Source organism: Microcebus murinus, chromosome 4 (assembly GCF_040939455.1).
Source record: "Microcebus murinus isolate Inina chromosome 4, M.murinus_Inina_mat1.0, whole genome shotgun sequence".
NCBI classification, from domain to species: domain Eukaryota; kingdom Metazoa; phylum Chordata; class Mammalia; order Primates; family Cheirogaleidae; genus Microcebus; species Microcebus murinus.
Genome location: NC_134107.1, coordinates 31,660,624 through 31,678,475, shown reverse-complemented (window position 1 = coordinate 31,678,475; position 17,852 = coordinate 31,660,624). Strand labels below are relative to the sequence as shown.

The window sequence follows — 17,852 nt, the reverse complement described above, 5'->3', positions numbered from 1 at the left end:
GGGATAATGTACTATAGGAAGTGAGAGCATGACCAGCTACATATGTTCACCAGATATTTCTGGTTTGCCTGTTTACTACCAGGAATCTGATATCATCTCTTGATACCCTTATGGTTGGACAGGGTCATTTGACTCTTTCTGGCCAATGAGTTTAAGCAGACATGATGCATGTCTGTCTGGAGCATTGAATTGACTACTTGAGATTTTTTTTTTTTTTTTGAGACAGAGTCTCGCTTTGTTGCCCAGGCTAGAGTGAGTGCCGTGGCATCAGCCTAGCTCACAGCAACCTCAAACTCCTGGGCTCAAGCAATCCTCCTGCCTCAGCCTCCCGAGTAGCTGGGACTACAGGCATGCGCCACCATGCCCGGCTTATTTTTTCTATATATATTAGTTGGCCAATTAATTTCTTCGTATTTATAGTAGAGACGGGGTCTTGCTCTTGCTCAGGTTGGTTTCGAACTCCCAACCTTGAGCAATCCGCCCACCTCGGCCTCCCAGAGTGCTAGGATTACAGGCTTGAGCCACCACGCCCAGCCGACTACTTGAGATATTACTGAGTTCTCTTTCCTTATGGTACAGTGATCAGCAACACTTGAGATATGGTTTCTCCATCAGACTGAGTCTACTGAGTAACCACTATGAGCAGAGCCCTGTGCTGAACTGTGATGGATATGTACCATTTGTTGTTTTAAGCCAGGAATTGGCAAACTTTTTCTGTAAAGGAGCTGATAGTATTTTAGGTTTTGCATACCCTACTGTCTGTGTTGCCAACTGCTCTGGCATGAAAATGGCCATAGAAAATATGTATATGAATGGATGTGGCTATGTCCTAATAAAACTTTACAAAAACAGAGAGATGGCCACTTCGTCTAGGGACTATAGTTTGCAGATCCCTGTTTTAAGCCATAGAGCTCTTCAGGGTTGTTACTGCAGCATAACCTACCCTATCTTGATATACTTTGGGTTGTGAAATGGACTTTCAAGTGAGAATCTTTATTATCTGCTTAGAGTCATCTATCTTGTTCCTTCTCAACAATCTGATTTTCTTTATCCTTCAAAAAAGCCTAATTTAGCTGACCATGAGTATGTTGGGTAACTGCTACTTAGTAACATGCTAAGGAAAGGCAGAAGGGGCCTTTCTTTGGCACACCTTATCATGAACCCTCTTTAACTTAAACCTGAGTCATTATAGGTCTCTAAGTCTTCGGTTCTCATATTTTAGTATCATCAGAATTACCTAGAAGGCTTGTTAAAGCACAAAATGCTAGATGCTGTCTCAGAAGTCTCTGATTCTGTAGGTCTGGAGAAAATTTGCCTATCAGAGTACTTCATGTCTGATCTCAAAGACCTTGGTCAAGTTCTGAGGAATAAAACCGTGGTTTTTTCAAACTTTAATGTACATACAAATCTCCTGTTAAAATGCACATTAATTCAGCAGGTCTGGGGTTGGGTCTGAGATGGTAGTGATAGTGGTTGGGTTGAATGTACTTTGAGTTACAAGGAGCTAAAGGATTATATTCTTCCTTTCTAGCCTCTAGGCCTAGCATAATTATTTACCACAGTGCTAACCATAGTTTAGGGTGCTTAAATCTTGAATAACCTTAGGTCAACTTTGACTTCTCTTACCCTGACATATAACTGACTAGCAAATCCTATTGGTTCTACTATCACAATACATAAATAATCCAACCACTCATCACCATCTGCAGCACAGTTACACCCATGGCTACCATCATGTCTGCGATGGATTATTTCAATACCCTAACTGGTCTACCAGTTTCTGCTCTCACTCCATCCTCCTACTTCCAATGCACACTTACTGTAAATTCTTTATATAGCCGCAAGAGTGATTTAAAATATAGGTTGATCGGCCGGGTGTGGTGGCTCACACCTGTAATCCTAGCACTCTGGGAGGCTGAGGCGGATGCACTGTTTGAGTCTGCGAGTTTGAGACCAGCCTGAGCAAGAGCAAGACCCCGTCTCTACTAAAAAAAATAGAAAGAAATTAGCTGGACAACTAAAAATATATAGAAAAAATTAACCAGGCATGGTGGAGCATGCCTGTAGTCCCAGCTACTTGGGAGGCTGAGGCAGGAGGATTGCTTGAGCCCAGGAGTTTGAGGTTGCTGTGAGAGAGGCTGACTCCATGGGACTCTAGCCCAAGCAACAGAGTGAGACTCTGTCTCAAAAAAAATAAAACATAGGTTGATCATGGCATCCTTCTGAGCTTGCAACTGACTCCCTATTTTACTCAGCAAAAGGCAGTCCTTACCATTGTCTCTCAGGCCCTAGAAGACCAGCTCCCTTAATGTCTTTGATCTCACACTTACTCTCTGCTCTAGCCACTGCAGCCTCCTTGCTGTTCCTTGAATCCACCCAACAAACTCCATCTCAGATTGGTATTTTCTCTATCCAGAAAATTCTTCCTACAAGGTAACTGCTTGGCCTTACCTCACTTCCTTCAGTAGTGGCTCAAAAGTCTCACTCAGTAAGACTTTTCTTTTTTTTTTTTTTTTTTTTTTTTTTTGAGACAGAGTCTCACTTTGTTGTCCAGGCTAGAGTGAGTGCCATGGCGTCAGCCTAGCTCACAGCAACCTCAAACTCCTGGGCTTGAGTGATCCTTCTGCCTCAGCCTCCCGAGTAGCTGGGACTACAGGCATGCGCCACCATGCCCGGCTAATTTTTTAAATATATATCAGTTGGCCAATTAATTTCTTTCTATTTATAGTAGAGACGGGGTCTCGCTCTTGCTCAGGCTGGTTTCGAACTCCTGACCTTGAGCAATCCGCCCGCCTCGGCCTCCCAAGAGCTAGGATTACAGGCGTGAGCCACAGCGCCCGGCCAGTAAGACTTTTCTTGACCACCAAAATTGTTTGTTTTTTATTTCTCCACCACTTCACTATCTGACATGTATTTACTTGTCTTCCCCCTACCTAGAATGTAAGCTCCATGTAGACTGAGATTCATGTTTTGATCATAATCCCTAGCACTGAGGAGTTTCTAGCACACAGTCAGGTGCTCAATGCATTTTCGAATGAATATATAACAGACTTTGCAGCTAACTGGAATATCTTGAGGCTGGAGTCTGCTGTTGTTTCTCCAGGCTCCCTCAGGATGCACTGTTGCCAGCCAGTATTACTCATTTTATTCCCCAGGGAACAGTGGGGTGGGTAGAATCCTCCTCCAAATCTCTTTTTCATAAAATTTAAATTATAAATTGGTCATTTACTGTTGTCATACAACATTATGTTACTGAATTTTCCACTGATTATATTCCTTTTAATACATTTCCTTCCAGCACTTAGTTTCTCATTTTTCTGCTCACTGTCCACACTCACCCCACCCCAAGCCTGGAATAATTCTCTTGGAGAAAAAAAATTTTTTTTCTTTGTATTTCCTTCAACATTCTCTTTAAAGTTCTGGATAAATCCAAAATAAAACGAAAAAAGTCTAATAATTTCTAATATTCAGGCTTCTTGGATATGTGACATCTTCGAGTAAACGAAGGTAATTTTTAACGTGATTCCGGGATTTTAAGACTTAAAAAGCCGGCAACCATGCCCATTCCCGAAGCATTCTACAGATAACTCCTAGGTTACTAGGTGATTGTTTTGTGGGGCAGCGGCGAGTCGTCTTTTTTCAAAAGACCTTTTAGAGGGTGGGAATTGGCTTTCTCCGCATATACAAGGAATTCTAGAAGCTGGGATTGCACCACCCGCCCCACGCACCCCTTACTTGCAGAAACCTTTGCCCCCGCCCCCGCCCCCACCAAATAAGGGCTCTTCATAGGGCAGTCGCCAGCTCCGGAGCCAGCCGCTTGACACCTATTGTCCCCGTTTGGGCGTCAAGCTACTTCGCCCGAAGGACCCTGACTTCGATTTCGCTCGAAACTCAAGGCACCGTCCCTTTGGCGACCCGGGGGCCGTCCTGACCTGAGACAAGCGGCCGCGCCCCAGCACAGGGGCTTGGGCCGGGCGGGGAGCCGAGCAGGCGGGCCCTTCCAAGCAGGCGTTCGCGCCGGGCAGCCCGAGCGGCCGCGAAGGCCCCCGCTCCCCACTTCTCCCGCCCCCCCACGCCCCAGAGGGCTGGCTGGCTGGCTAAGTCCCTCCCGCTCCCGGCTCTCGCCTCACTAGGAGCGGCTCTCGGTGCAGCGGGGACAGGGCGAAGCGGCCTGCGTCCACGGAGCGCACGACACTGCCCGGAACGCACCGCCACCCTTGCCCCTCAGCTGCCTACTCGGGATCTCCAGCGGCCTCCGCGCGCGCACGGTGAGCGCCACCTCGGTCCGAGGCGCTGAAGGGGAAGAGGGCCGCTGCGCCCGAGTGTCCTTTACCTCCGCATCGCTTGGAGCTTCGCGAGGGGCTCGCCCCACAAGTCCCCTCACCCCCTCCCCCGGTCATTCCAGTGCCCTTCTCCACCCCGCCTCTGCCCCTCAGCCCCGACCTCGCTCTCCCCTCCCTTCCTCGGAAGGCGGCGAAGCCAGGCCCACCCCGGTGGGGACCGTTGCCCTGCCGTTGGCGGCTGGCACTGCGAGGCCCCGCCCCCGGCGCGAGCCTCGCTGCCCCGGGGCGGGCGGGCAGGCCGGGCCGGCGGCTCGCGCGGGGGAGGGGCGGCGCGGGGCCGGCCGGGGCGCCCAGCTGGCGGGTCGCGCGCGCGCCCGCGCACTCTTCCTGCCCCCGAGGCGCGCACCGGCCCCCACCCCCACCCGCTCGCGCAGGCTCCCGCCCGCTGCGCGTTTTGTCCCGCGTCTCGCCCCGTCCGTCTCCTGACTGGCCGCTCTTGTCCTTCCTCCCGCTTTTTCTTCTCTCCCCTTACGGTCTAAAGATGCCCTCGGCCACCAGCCACAGCGGAAGCGGCAGCAAGTCGTCCGGACCGCCACCGCCATCGGGTTCCTCCGGGAGTGAGGCGGCGGCGGGGGCCGGGGCAGCTGCGCCGGCTTCTCAGCACCCCGCAACCGGCACCGGTGCCGTCCAGACCGAGGCCATGAAGCAGATTCTCGGGGTGATCGACAAGAAACTTCGGAACCTGGAGAAGAAAAAGGTGCCAGGAGTTGGCGGGGAAGGGAGGGTTTGCTGCGGCCGGGCTCAGCGCTCCCTCCGACCCTGATTGCTGTAGCCTTCACCTCTTTCCATCTCTGGCGCCTTAGTGGGTCCTGCTTCCCCTCCACCCACCCCCGAGCCCCCACGCCCTGTCTCCACGGTAAACGGGCGCTTCGTGCCCAGAAAACGGGCTCCTAGGGGAAGCGCTTGTCACCTGACCTGGACGCTGCGGTGCCCCCAAGCCTCTTTATTACTCTCACCCTGCTGTGGGGCTGGCTTTTTGGCCTTTGGGAGTGGGATGTGTAAAGGTGGAGGCCTATAGCCAGGACTTAACTGTATGGTGCCCTTCTCTTCGTCACCGAGCCCTGAGTTCTTTGACGGGGGCCAGCGGAGAAGAAATGAAGAGTTCCCTGTGTTGGGGCTCAGGGCTCAACTGACTGCCTCGTGGAGTTGGGGCGGCCGGTGTCCTGTAGCCTTGGGGTTTGTCCGCTCCGTTACAGTGTACTCGAGGCCTGTTGAGTGTCCCCTCTTCCATCTTGGGAGAGAAGTGTATTTAGAATCTTAAAGGAGAACTGCCTTTCCTTCAGGCCCATATGGAGCGGGTCTTGGATTTGCCAACCCCCCAACCCCCAGCCGATGGGCTCCCCTACGTTTCCCTCTTTGTTTCAATTGTCTAGGCGTCCCCCACCCCCAGCCTCATGCTCAGCTCAATCGCGAGGGGATTTTCTGCAGCGACTTTTGTTCCTCGGGGACTCTAAAGGGGCAGGGGGACTACAGCGAGGGAGATCCGTTGGAGGCTGGGTCTGGGTTGGACTTGAGGATCGCTGGGTCTCTGGGCACATGGAGACTCTGTCTAACATGGCGGCGGCTGCGGGGAGAGGGAAGCGCTGTACAGGAGCTGCATTGTGAGCACAAAGCGAAAGCAGAGGGGGAGGGCAGAGACCAGGCAGCCGCCCCGACTGGCCTCCCTCGCCCCTCTCCAAAAAAAAAAAAAAAATCGAACCACACCCACAATTTTTTTGGATTCAGTATTTAGCCATTCTAGGTCACACTGTGAGGTGTAGCTTCAAGTCGGCCTTTTGTTTTCTGCTTTCAGTGTAGGACAGTGTATCAACTCTGTTTAGAGGGGTGTGTGTGTAGAGAAAAGGTCTCGTAGAGTGCATAATTCAAACGAGTAAGATTAGATGTGGAAAGGAGGCAACAAATTAGTAGTACAAAAAATGGGGTGGTAACTACATCTGTGACTTTTATGCTAACTTGCCTTTTACCTTAAAAGTAAAATATAACTTTCCTTTGATAACTTCTGCTTGTCTGCCTCTACTACAGTATATTTATTATAATATCTTGGATTTTGAGGAAACCACTGTAAGATGTTTATGTAGTCAGCCACCTAACAGTTACTTAGGGTAATGAGATAGTAACTATTTGGCTAAAATTTGGGCTGTGGGAAATTAGTTGAAGAAAACTGGTGATGTTTAGGTCTTAATTATTTTAATTTCTTATTTACTGATTTATTTTACATTTTGGGGGAGTTTTAAAACATTTAGATTTGATACTTCTCTGTTTCCAGTATTGAAGGTTTGAAATTTTTCTTAAATCTCATGGACTTTATTGAAATTAAGTTTTGCTTTTTTGAGATTAGCTTTTTTGATACTCCTTTATTTTTATGAACAAGTGTTTTATTATAAGTAATTGGAATAATACATTTATTTATATCAATAAAATAACAAAAATGTTTTAAGTATAAAGTAGCTACATGAAAATAGGGAATAGAATAAGCATGCCCAAGGCCAGCATCTTCTGAGTCTGCCATGTGATTTAGTTTTTACTACCCTATGTGAAATTGAGACTAACTTAGGTATCTTTTCAAATCCTCTTAATGCAATAAACAATCTTGTCAATCTGGTTGATGCTTGAATGCTTTGATTTTTAGAATTTCTAGGAAATCTCTTCTTTTAGGATAGGGATCAAAACAAATATTAATGATGTAATATTTTAAATATAGACATTTATGTTAATGACTGAAAATTCTTCAAAGGAGTAAAGTCAGGTGCTGATTAGCAGCCAACTTAGTTGTGAGATAGCTGTTAGATTCTGGTGTTCAGGTATACCAAAAAAAGTAGAAATCTACTTTATAAGCCCCCTGGTGCCTTGAACCGTGGCAGGTCATTCACTTGTATGAGGTGTGTATTACTATGCAGTGGCATCCCCTATCCCCATATTATAGAGGAGAATAATAATGTAATTTTTTATTACAGAGATTATTGACTGGGCTGTAAATGCTGAAAGATTGTCTAATGATGGAGATTTTAACAAACTGCATAAAGTAACAAATGTATTTTGTATCTTTTTTTTGTCTTTGTGTTTTGGGTACTAGATAGCAATGAAAAGGTCAAGTTACAGTTAAGTGAGGCTTTTTGATAAGCCACAGACTAAGCTGCCTACTTGTTAAATAGTTATGTTGGTAGTACTGATGTGGCTTAATTGCTATTAAAATTATATATTTTACTTTTTGAGAAACCCAAGGCATTTGGATTTTTCCCTAATTTAAGCACATCTGGTTTTTAGTTTAAATTCTTTCTATATCTAGATGATGTACTGTATGAGAGGATTTAACTGTGATTCATTTTTCAATATGAGTGAGCATTTCTAATGCACTTAAAATAGGATTTGCTTTACAAATCAGTTTTGAATTCCTTTTTAGAAACCCTTATGCAGTTAAGTAAGATACTATTTACAAGTGGATTTCTTTTTACTTCAGTCCATTTAGCAACTTATATTTGAATTTTATTTCAATCTTGATCTATTCTTACTAGAGCTTTCTGGACCAAAACGCTTTTTCCCATGGATTCTAAAATTAAGCATCTTGACAAAAATTACTAATATGTAGTATCACTTAGATTAAGACAGAGGATTGAAATAATTTTATTGTACTTCATTTTAAAAACAAAGTTATTTGTTCATTCTCTAATAATTTGAGCCATTAGAGGAAAGCTAGGCATATGTTCAATGAGAATGCATATTTAACATTGATGAAATATGATCCTATTATGTAATACAACTAAATAGCTTGGTGGTTTTTGAAATTTGGGCTTATAAAGACTACATGAATATTTAGCAAAGAAAAGAAATACAGCTATGATAAAGAGAATCAGTGTAAAACTCCATTTACAAATATTTTAACTGATTAAAGTACAAGTAATATGGAGTTAAGTAATTGCCTAGTTTTCTTCATCAGTTCATTGGTGCAGAACTGGGCCCTAGGCTATGCAAGATGATACTTTGAAACCAAGTCTTAATTTTGACTGAAGAAAGCTCATTTGATATAAGATGTAACCAGTTTTGATGTGGAATAAAGGATGTTTTAATAAATGACATTTAAAATTGTTATACTTCTTGTGAATATAATAGATTTATAGACTCTAGTGACTTAAATAGGTGAAAGATTAACCAGTAGTGTTAACTTGCTTAAAAAGCAAAATAGCCTGACAGCTTTGCGTCAGTATATGACCAAAACTGATAGCCAAAGGTGTACTATTTTTTTATACTGTTTCCTAGACTTTTTATACTTCAAATCTTTGTGGTTAATATTATTCCTAAAAAAGAATGCCATCATTGTGAGGATAACCTTTCTTGATCATTGCACTGTGCCTCTACTTAGAATTTTCAGTGCAGCTTTTGTACAGAATTTGTGTTAAATGTTTTGAAATAAAAACATTCTATTTTATAAGTAAAATCTTTTCTTGAGGCTAATACCTGAAGCTCTTCTTGACATTTAAGATTTTTGATGTGTTAGCTTCTTCACTGGTTGCAAGAACTGTTCCTCTGCAATGCAGAGGACAAGATAACTTTGTTTTGCATTCACCTTGTCACAGAAAAGAAGCTATAATGCTTAATTTGTCTCTCCCTGCCTACCTGCCAGGAGTGCACATGTGTAACACAGGGAAGTATTTAAAAAGGTAAAACTGTAAATTCCCTAATGTGATAATATGGGTACGTTTTTCTGAGGCGAGAGTAGAAGCTAAGTGTTATAATGAGAACAGATTGTTTTAATGTGGCCAAATTATTTTACTCTGGGATACTTCCCATATGGCAAATATTTGAATGAGAATACATTTTGTGTTACTTACAGATTAAGCATATAGTTTGTCATAATTTTATGTAATTAATTTCTTAGTTAACATGTAGGGCTAGATGAAGATTAGTACTATTTCATCTTCTAAAGAAATACAGAGAGTTAAAGCAACTTTGTCATGGTCTTAATTTTATTACTATGCAATTATAGAATCTAAGAGTTTTAGAGCTTAAAGCCACCTTAGAATTGAGTCCAGTTCATTTTACAGAAGAGGAAATTGAGATGCTTATGTAAAATGGCCCAGGTTGGAATGGGTGGTTTCCAAGGTCTCCTGTAATGTTTTATGGGTGTAATTAGAATTTGTAGTGTTCTGCAGCATGAAGTGTAATTTTTCATATTTAATTATCATGTAGAACCAAGTAAAGCCTTTTGCTTCAAATCCTTAATTTTAATTATAGTTTCTCTATCTTAAAAAGCTGAATGCAAAAGAAAAATGCTTTTCATTTCTTTATTGTTAGACCTTAGTGTCTCATTGTTAAACTTTGTGTTTGTAGGTTGTCCAGGTAATGGGGTCCTGAGAATAGCAGTAAGGTAGTCTTAGTGTATCAAGTATCTTTGGGACATTTATATTGTTGTAATGAAATAAACTTTTAAAGTTTAAACTCTGAAGTTTTTCTTTATGCTTAGGTCAGCCCCAAATGAACATTTTCCAGTCTCAACTCATGCTTGTTATGCTGTAGACCAGAAAAATTTGGGAAAAGCTTTACCTGTAGAGAGAAGTAGGAAGTGTTAAAACTTTGTCACCTAATTCTTGTATTCCAAGATTCTGGATATTTTTAAGTAATTGGTTCCTTTTCCTGGGGGAAATGAATGATATGTACAGAATAGAGAAGGATGAGAGGAGCAGAAAGAAGAGAAATTCAGTAGCTTGGCTTCAGCTCATTTCTTTATTTCTTCCACACTAGCTGTTCCCAGTGCTTTTGTTGGATAGAATATGAGTATAAAAACACGATGAAAGAGACTTTACTGGGCAGAGTTCAAAATTCATACTTCCTGAGGAAAGAGGAAGGTGTGCTTCTTGACCATGCTTAGCTAAAGTAGTTTCCTTTAACTTCCTGTTACCTATTGTCTGTACACTTCCATGACATTTTTATATTGTCTTGTGTTCTATGTTTTTCTACATTAGTGGTAAGTTTGTTGGGGGCAAAAACTATTAATAACATCAATCCAAACTCCACTGTGCCTCCTTGAACATAATACATGCTAACATAAGTATTTGCTAGTTTGTATCATTACGTAGAAATATTAGTAGCTTTCTCAACAAAACTGTTAACATGGATTAATCCATTAGGGGTGATATGCTTTTTGTACAGAGCTGTTTACTTCCAGTGTTTTTTATTGAAATGGATTTTTTCCTAAAGGATTTTCTTTTTATTTGTTTTTTCAGGTGGGTAGAGTTGATGAGTAGGCAGGTAGAATACTTTTGCTTTAAAATCTGGGTACTGTAAGCAAGATTTCTGAATAGTCTTAGGAAGGAGGACATAGACAATTCTTTTTCTTTTTTTTGAGACAGGTTCTCTGTCACCAGGGCTATAGTGTAATGGCATCATCATAGCTCATTGCAACCTCAAACTCCTGGGTTCCAGTGATCCTCCTACCTTAGCCTCCTAACTAGCTGGGACTACAGGCCTGCACTAACATGCCCAGCTAATCTTGTTTTTTGTAGAGGCAGGGTCTTGCTCAGGCTGGTCTCAAACTCCTGACCTCAAGTGATCCTCCTCCTGACTTGGCCTCCTAAAGTGCTGAGATTACAGGTGTGACACACCACAGCCTGCTAACAATTCTTGATACCAGAACCAGTGTAGATTATTAGAAATTTCATTGCATTCTTCTCAATACTGTTATCCAAACATAAAAATAACTGAAATGCACTTTAATCATTAAAAATAAAACTGTTTTAGTCTACATTTTGAATTATAGTTCACATCTTTTTTTTTTTTTTTGAGACAGAGTCTCACTTTGTTGCCCAGGCTAGAGTGAGTGCCATGGCGTCAGCCTAGCTCACAGCAACCTCAAACTCCTGGACTCAAGTGATCCTACTGCCTCAGCCTCCCAAGTAGCTGGGACTACAGGCATGTGCCACCATGCCCGGCTAATTTTTTGTATATATATTTTTAGTTGGTCAATTAATTTCTTTCTATTTTTGGTAGAGACGGGGTCTCGCTCAGGCTGGTTTTGAACTCCTGACCTTGAGCAATCCGCCCGCCTCGGCCTCCCAAAGTGCTAGGATTACAGGCGTGAGCCACCACGCCCGGCCTAGTTCACATCTTTTTTCATTGAACTTCCAAGGAATGTATAAATTGTTCAGTTGTACAGACTCATCCTAATTAGTAGCTTGGTTAAAGCTACTAATAATTCAAAAGATATTCTTTAAGATTATTTATGATCATTTGTTTTCAAATCCACAAGCTTTATACTTCTTAAGAGTATAATTCAAAGTAGTTAACCCTGGATCTCTTTAACATTTTCTTTTTTCTCCTGGATCAGTTACTTTAACTTCATTGAGGTTTACCTGTATAATTATAGCCATGGACAAAGAATAAGGGTTTTTACAGGATTATCTTTTATTTTTTATTTTTTTCCAATTGGCCAAAAGTCTTGTCCAACTCCTGAATACTTACCTGCTTAAAAAATTATCTTACAAAGGAATCTTAGATAAACATCTAATGTAACATCCTTGTACTATTCTCTTTTTTTATTTTTTTTTATTTCGGCATATTATGGGGGTACAGATTTTAAGGTTTCAATAAATCCTTGTACTATTCTTAGTGTTCAGAAATCCAGACAGGTTTTCATTTAACTTTTACTTTAACCAGTCTTCTAGGGCCTGGTAGAATGCTCATTTCTCAATAAAAATCTGTTTCATTGTTAGACTACTCTTAAGTTCTTGCTGTTAGAATTACACCCACTCCACCACTGTTTAATACTTTTGTTTTCTGGAACAGCACAGACTTCAGCCATATGAACATGCTTGCAGCATTTGAAGGTAGCTGTTATTAACCTACGGATTGTAGTACATTTTTTCTATTCTCCTTTTAAGTATTGAAGATGGCCAGGTATGGTATGATGGCTCAGGCCTGTAATCCCAGCACTTTGAGAGGCCGAGGTAGGAGGAGAGCTCGATGCCAGGAGTTCAAGACCAGTCTGAGCAACATAGTGAGATCCCAACTCTTCCAAAAAGAAATCGAGGAAACTTTCACTTATTTCATGTCTCCTATGAATTTTACTAGGTACTGATTCTCAATTGAATTGGTGAAGGGTGAATAGGAGGCAGAGTCAGTGTCTACCACTGTGGGCACAGTCACACTGGTGACGCTGTACATGAAAAGCAGAGAATGTAGGGATTAGGTACTTGAAATAATATCTAGAAAAGCCACTAAAGATTACTGAGAGTTGAGAGGAAAAGAAATCTTTTGTCTCTGCAAAGATTCTTAACAGTACTTTTGAAGTGATTTATTTGGCCTGGATACATAAAATAAAGTATAGGTAGGTGCTGTTAACTACTTTGTTATTTTAAGCTTCATTTTTAAATATTCTGTCCCAGTTTAGAGGTTTTGTTTGAGAACAGAAGTTACATAGTTACATACTCCTGGATAGCCAAGTTAGTTTTTTCAGATGTTGTCTCCTCCTCATTTTTCTTGTGATTATTTATAATTGTCTAGTTGAAGAATTTTTGGAGTCTCTCATCTCTATTACCATTTTTTTTTTTTTTTGAGACAGAGTCTCACTTTGTTGCCCAGGCTAGAGTGAGTGCCATGGCGTCAGCCTCGCTCACAGCAACCTCAATCTCCTGGGCTCAAGCAATCCTCCTGCCTCAGCCTCCCGAGTAGCTGGGACTACAGGCATGGGCCACCATGCCCGGCTAATTTTTTGTATATATATTTTTAGTTGGTCAATTGATTTCTTTCTATTTTTGGTAGAGACAGGGTCTTGCTCAGGCTGGTTTTGAACTACTGACCTTGAGCAATCAGCCAGCCTCAGCCTCCCAAAGTGCTAGGATTACAGGCGTGAGCCACCGCACCCGGCCCCCATTTCTTTTTAATTGCATAATTAAAAATTTTTTTAAATTCATCTATGGGATTTGCTAGATATAACATTAAAGAAGCAAAAGCTCAGGAGGACATCTGTCTTGTATATCCATTTTCTGGCACTCTAAAGGCACTATACTGAATTTAAAAAATACTTCAATAAAGTAACTTTTGTGATGATGAAAAACTCTTTGGGAAGAATGGAAGATCTGGATGTCTTGCATGCAGTTCAGCAACATGATAATACTCTGATCGGAGAAAAGAAAGGAGAAAAGCAGCAGTAAAGGCAGAAATGGAATATAGCAACAGTTAGAATCTAGAGTGACATGGGTGGGGCGGTGTTGAGGTGCAAATGATTTTTCTGGTATTTATGATGACCTTAGGCAAATTATTTAACTGCCTTCTTTCAGTTTATAGTTAGGTGATACCTGATTGATAATAGGGCCTCCCTGATAGGATTACCTACCTGATAGTTTAAGTTTGAATGACTGTCACTTAGTGAATGCTGTCAACTGCTAAAAGCAATGAAGAAACCAGAGATAGAGTGAACCTGGGCAGCACTTGTTGGGATAATTATTTCCCAGTTCCACATGGCAATAGTGGTACTGGGAAATAAACTGAACTCTTTTTGACATCTACTGAGTATAATCACACCTCCATCCCATGATTCTCCCTCAAAGACTTTTGGTAATCTAGGAAATGACCTGATTTTTATCTTGCTCATGTGAGCAAGATAAATAAATAGATTTTTAATAGACACAAGATGCTCACTGTAAGGAAGCCTGAGTTGAATTTCAAGATAGAATCTAAGAGGGCAGCATTATAATATAGTAGGCTTTCTGATGAAGATACGTTTTTATGATAGGAAAATGGCTTCATTCTTTAGGGAGAAAAAGCTTAATAATGTTCCCATTTTATATGTTTGACACGAGTAGTTGACTAATTTGTCTTTACCACTCCTATGACATGGCAGCCATATTCTAGCTTAGGGAGGAACCAAACTGTTTGGAGTCCATTACTCCTATAATTGCCCCTCTCTTTTTGTTGGTGGTGTTGGATCTGTCAGTGTGACAAGCAGGTCCTTGTATATTGACTTGGTTCACACTAAATTTTAACCCATATAGACGTATTTTTTTTAGTTGAACTTAATGTAAGCTATTTGTTTTGTTTTTTTCTTTCTTTCTTTTTCTTTTTTTGAGACAGAGTCTCACTTTGTTGCCCAGGCTAGAGTGATTGCTGTGGCGTCAGCCTAGCTCCCAGCAACCTCAAACTCCTGGGCTTAAGCAATCCTGCTGCCTCAGCCTCCCTAGTAGCTGGGACTACAGGCATGTGCCACCATGCCGGGCTAATTTTTTCTCTATATATTAGTTGGCCAATTAATTTCTTTCTATTTATAGTAGAGACAGGGGTCTTGCTCTTGCTCAGGCTGGTTTTGAACTCCTGACCTTGAGCAATCTGCCCGCCTTGGCCTCCCAGAGTGCTAGGATTACAGGCGTGAGCCACCGTGCCCAGCTAATGTCAGCCATTTGAATAGGAAGTGACAACAGGTATTATTTGTTTCTGAGTAGTCTGCTCTTTCAACGATTAAACAAATTGTAGAATTTGGAGCAGTGCAGTTACCATATCCTTTTCTTTATTACTGAAGGCCACTTAGTGAGCTGGGATTGCAGGCTAGAGCAAGCTACTTTCATTTCGAAAAGTAGAAAATTAGACCAATTGATTGTCCACAAGAGGCTTTCTGTTTCTAGTACAAATTTTGGCATTCACCACTGAGTTTAATCATAAAGTACTCTAACTTCTGGGGCTTCAGCTCACAGTGCAAGATTTAACAAAGTTAAAGTTGGTAACCCTTAAGTGTTGGGATCATGAAGAATATATGTTATGCTATGATAAAAGTTTTAAAAATTATGATTAGAAAAATACTTCATAGAAGACCTGTAGTTTCCATGTATCTTATTTGCTACATTTTTTGATTGGATAATTCAACTCACTTGAGTATAAGGAACTGTGATGTGACCAAGGGAACTGTGGTCTGCATTTTGAAAATCTCCTGTTAAAGATTCTTGAGATTGTTCAGTTATGACTTACAAAGTTCTTCCCTCACAGTAAACTTGTATCTTGTGGTTTTAATAGCAGTCCTTCACCTTTTCAAAATCATGGCTCTTAAATTATTATGGATTGGAAAACTATAGAATGTAACAATAATAAAATCAAAGTAGATAGGAATATGAGTTTTAATAAGATGCATAGATCTTTATTTTGGCTGTGCAGATTTGTTTTTTTTTTGCATACTTTCTCTTGACAGAATATTCCACAAAAATGGGTAGTGTGAAGCTGTTTCACATAGTAGCTGCTTTCCCTTTCATTTCTCTTTTAACCATTTTCATTTCCAGTTATTGCTGTGTAACAGATTAATCCAAAAGTTAAGGGCTTAAGACCAACATTTTATTTTGCTCATGGATTCTGCCTATCAGGGATTCAGAGGAAACATAACAAGGTTAATGTCTCTGTTTATGATACCTGAGCCTCAGGTGGGAAGACTAAGACTTGTTCACTCACCTCTCTGGTGCCTGGGCTAGCACTAGGATTGTTGACCAGAGCTTCTCATATGAGACCTCTCTTCATGGCTTGGCCTCCTCATAGCATGCAACCTTAGGGTTATTGCACTTCTTGTGTCTTGGCTCAGGGCTCCAAACACAAGTGTTTTAGTCACGAGCAAATAAGGCAGAGATGCATTGCTTTTATGACTCAACCTTGGAAGTCATTCAGCATCACTTTCATTATAATCTGTTGGTTGAAACTCAGGTACAATGGTAGGGGAATTGGACTATTTCTTAATGGAGGGAGCGCCAAGGTCATATTGTAGAGCAATATGTGAGACTGCAGATGGGTAGCTATCTTTGGAAAATGTAATCTGCCATGGCTCTTGGATTGGATGAATACTAAATTTGCTATTGTGTAGAAAATTGTATCTTTTCTACTATAGGATAGCTTGTCCTATTTAGGATAGTATAGGTTCATACTCAAGGATTATTATAATGAGAGTCCTTCTGGCAATATCCTGAAATCTGTCAATCTTAGCATTTTTAATATAGCATGGAATTCTAACTTTTTAGTATGCAAACTGTATATGTTCATTGCCGAATATTTAAAGTTTACAAAACAAAGCAAAAGGAAAACAGTCCCACTTGTAATTCTACCACTCAGGTACCATTCTTACCGTTTTTGGTTAATCATTTCATATTTATTTTCATATATACACGACATTGTTTTAGGAATTTGATTTGACATCCATTTTGATTAGCTATTAGGAACTCTACCCTGTGAGGGAAATACTACATTTACTATGTATTTATTTCTAGATTTAGCAACAATTTCTTTGAAAAATGTGTAATACCATAGAAGAAAAGGGAAGATAATAAATGCCAAGTATAAGTTAATAGAAGTTTTTCTTTTGCTAGTACTAATTACCAATGAACTGTGTACTAGCACTGAATTTTAGGCCCTTCTTCTATTTGCATATTTTATATTATCTATATATTTTTAAATAGAGAAATTCTGACTATACTACTGTTGTTTTAGAATATCCTAAGTCAAATTAAAAATTGTTTTTTACTTTTTGATTTCTTAAAAGAATAATAGCCTACTCTCTTTTAAAAGAGAATGAACTCTCTGTTGATCCTTAGAGCATTCTGAGGTAGTTGGGTACATCTTTTACACCTGAGTTTAGGCCTGGCAGATCAGTGTAAAACTTGATTTTTTTCAACCAGTAGACTTTTATACCTATTTAGTTGGAGGCTTACAGCTTGTGTGAAATAGTTCCTCTAAGAGTAAATTGGATACTTTTATTAGCCTTTAATGTTGTAATAATTACGTTGGTTTTATTTACCTCCATTATAACTAAAATGATAGGGTTTTCAATTTAGGGTAGCATGGTTATACAAGTTGCCATGTTTCTGATGCAAAGAAAAATGGATCATTTGACCTAAAAAACCTTATTACCATTGCTTTTAAACTGGTTTCTGTGGCTCTGAATGCCCTTTTATCAGAACTTTACTTTGTATTTTGTTTCTTAGTTTTATTGCAAAGGGTATAAGGAACTATATTTTCATAATTTGTTATGATTATTTTAAATATATTCCCCTTAATTCAGATTTCTACTTATTTCCTATATTCCAGCTCTTGTGATAATAATAACTGAATTATTGACTCTGTTGCATTACCTGAATATCTTTTCTTTGTGGTCTTATCTAATAGTAGTAGCCTGGGAAACCTCCAGAGTTTTCATCTTAGCAAAAAAAGATGATCTTAAACCAGAGGTTAGTTTTATACCCCCATCCTTGCACTAACAAAGCAAAGTTGTTGACTAGTATACTGCCTGTAGATGATGTGGTAGCTGTCTTGTTCAGGATAAATGGATGAAGTACATCAAAGACACTATTTCTGTGGGTTTATTCAGGAAAAATATACTCTTTTTATGTCACCCATTCACATAAATTCTTTGACAGGAGGGGCTAGGGGTGGTAGCAAAAATTTAGCAGTTTATAAAGGGTATGATATGCTCCCTTGGGTATAAGCAGGATCTTAAACCAAATTGTGGATCTCACCCATGTGGGTAGGAACCATATGCCAGGCTCTTCTAATGCATAT

General features: G+C 40.7%; 1 protein-coding gene across 1 annotated transcript in view; it reads left to right on the top strand.

The window, feature by feature from the left end:
* The first annotated feature begins 4,051 nt into the window (after window positions 1-4,051).
* The window catches only part of CAPRIN1 (cell cycle associated protein 1), a 43,709-nt gene continuing 29,908 nt past the window's right edge, over window positions 4,052-17,852 (top strand). Inside the window, exons 1-2 of the mRNA XM_076002040.1 lie at window positions 4,052-4,268; window positions 4,825-5,040. Coding sequence (XP_075858155.1) covers window positions 4,825-5,040 — 216 coding nt within the window. The 5' untranslated portion in view covers window positions 4,052-4,268. The remainder of the gene's footprint in view (window positions 4,269-4,824; window positions 5,041-17,852) is intronic.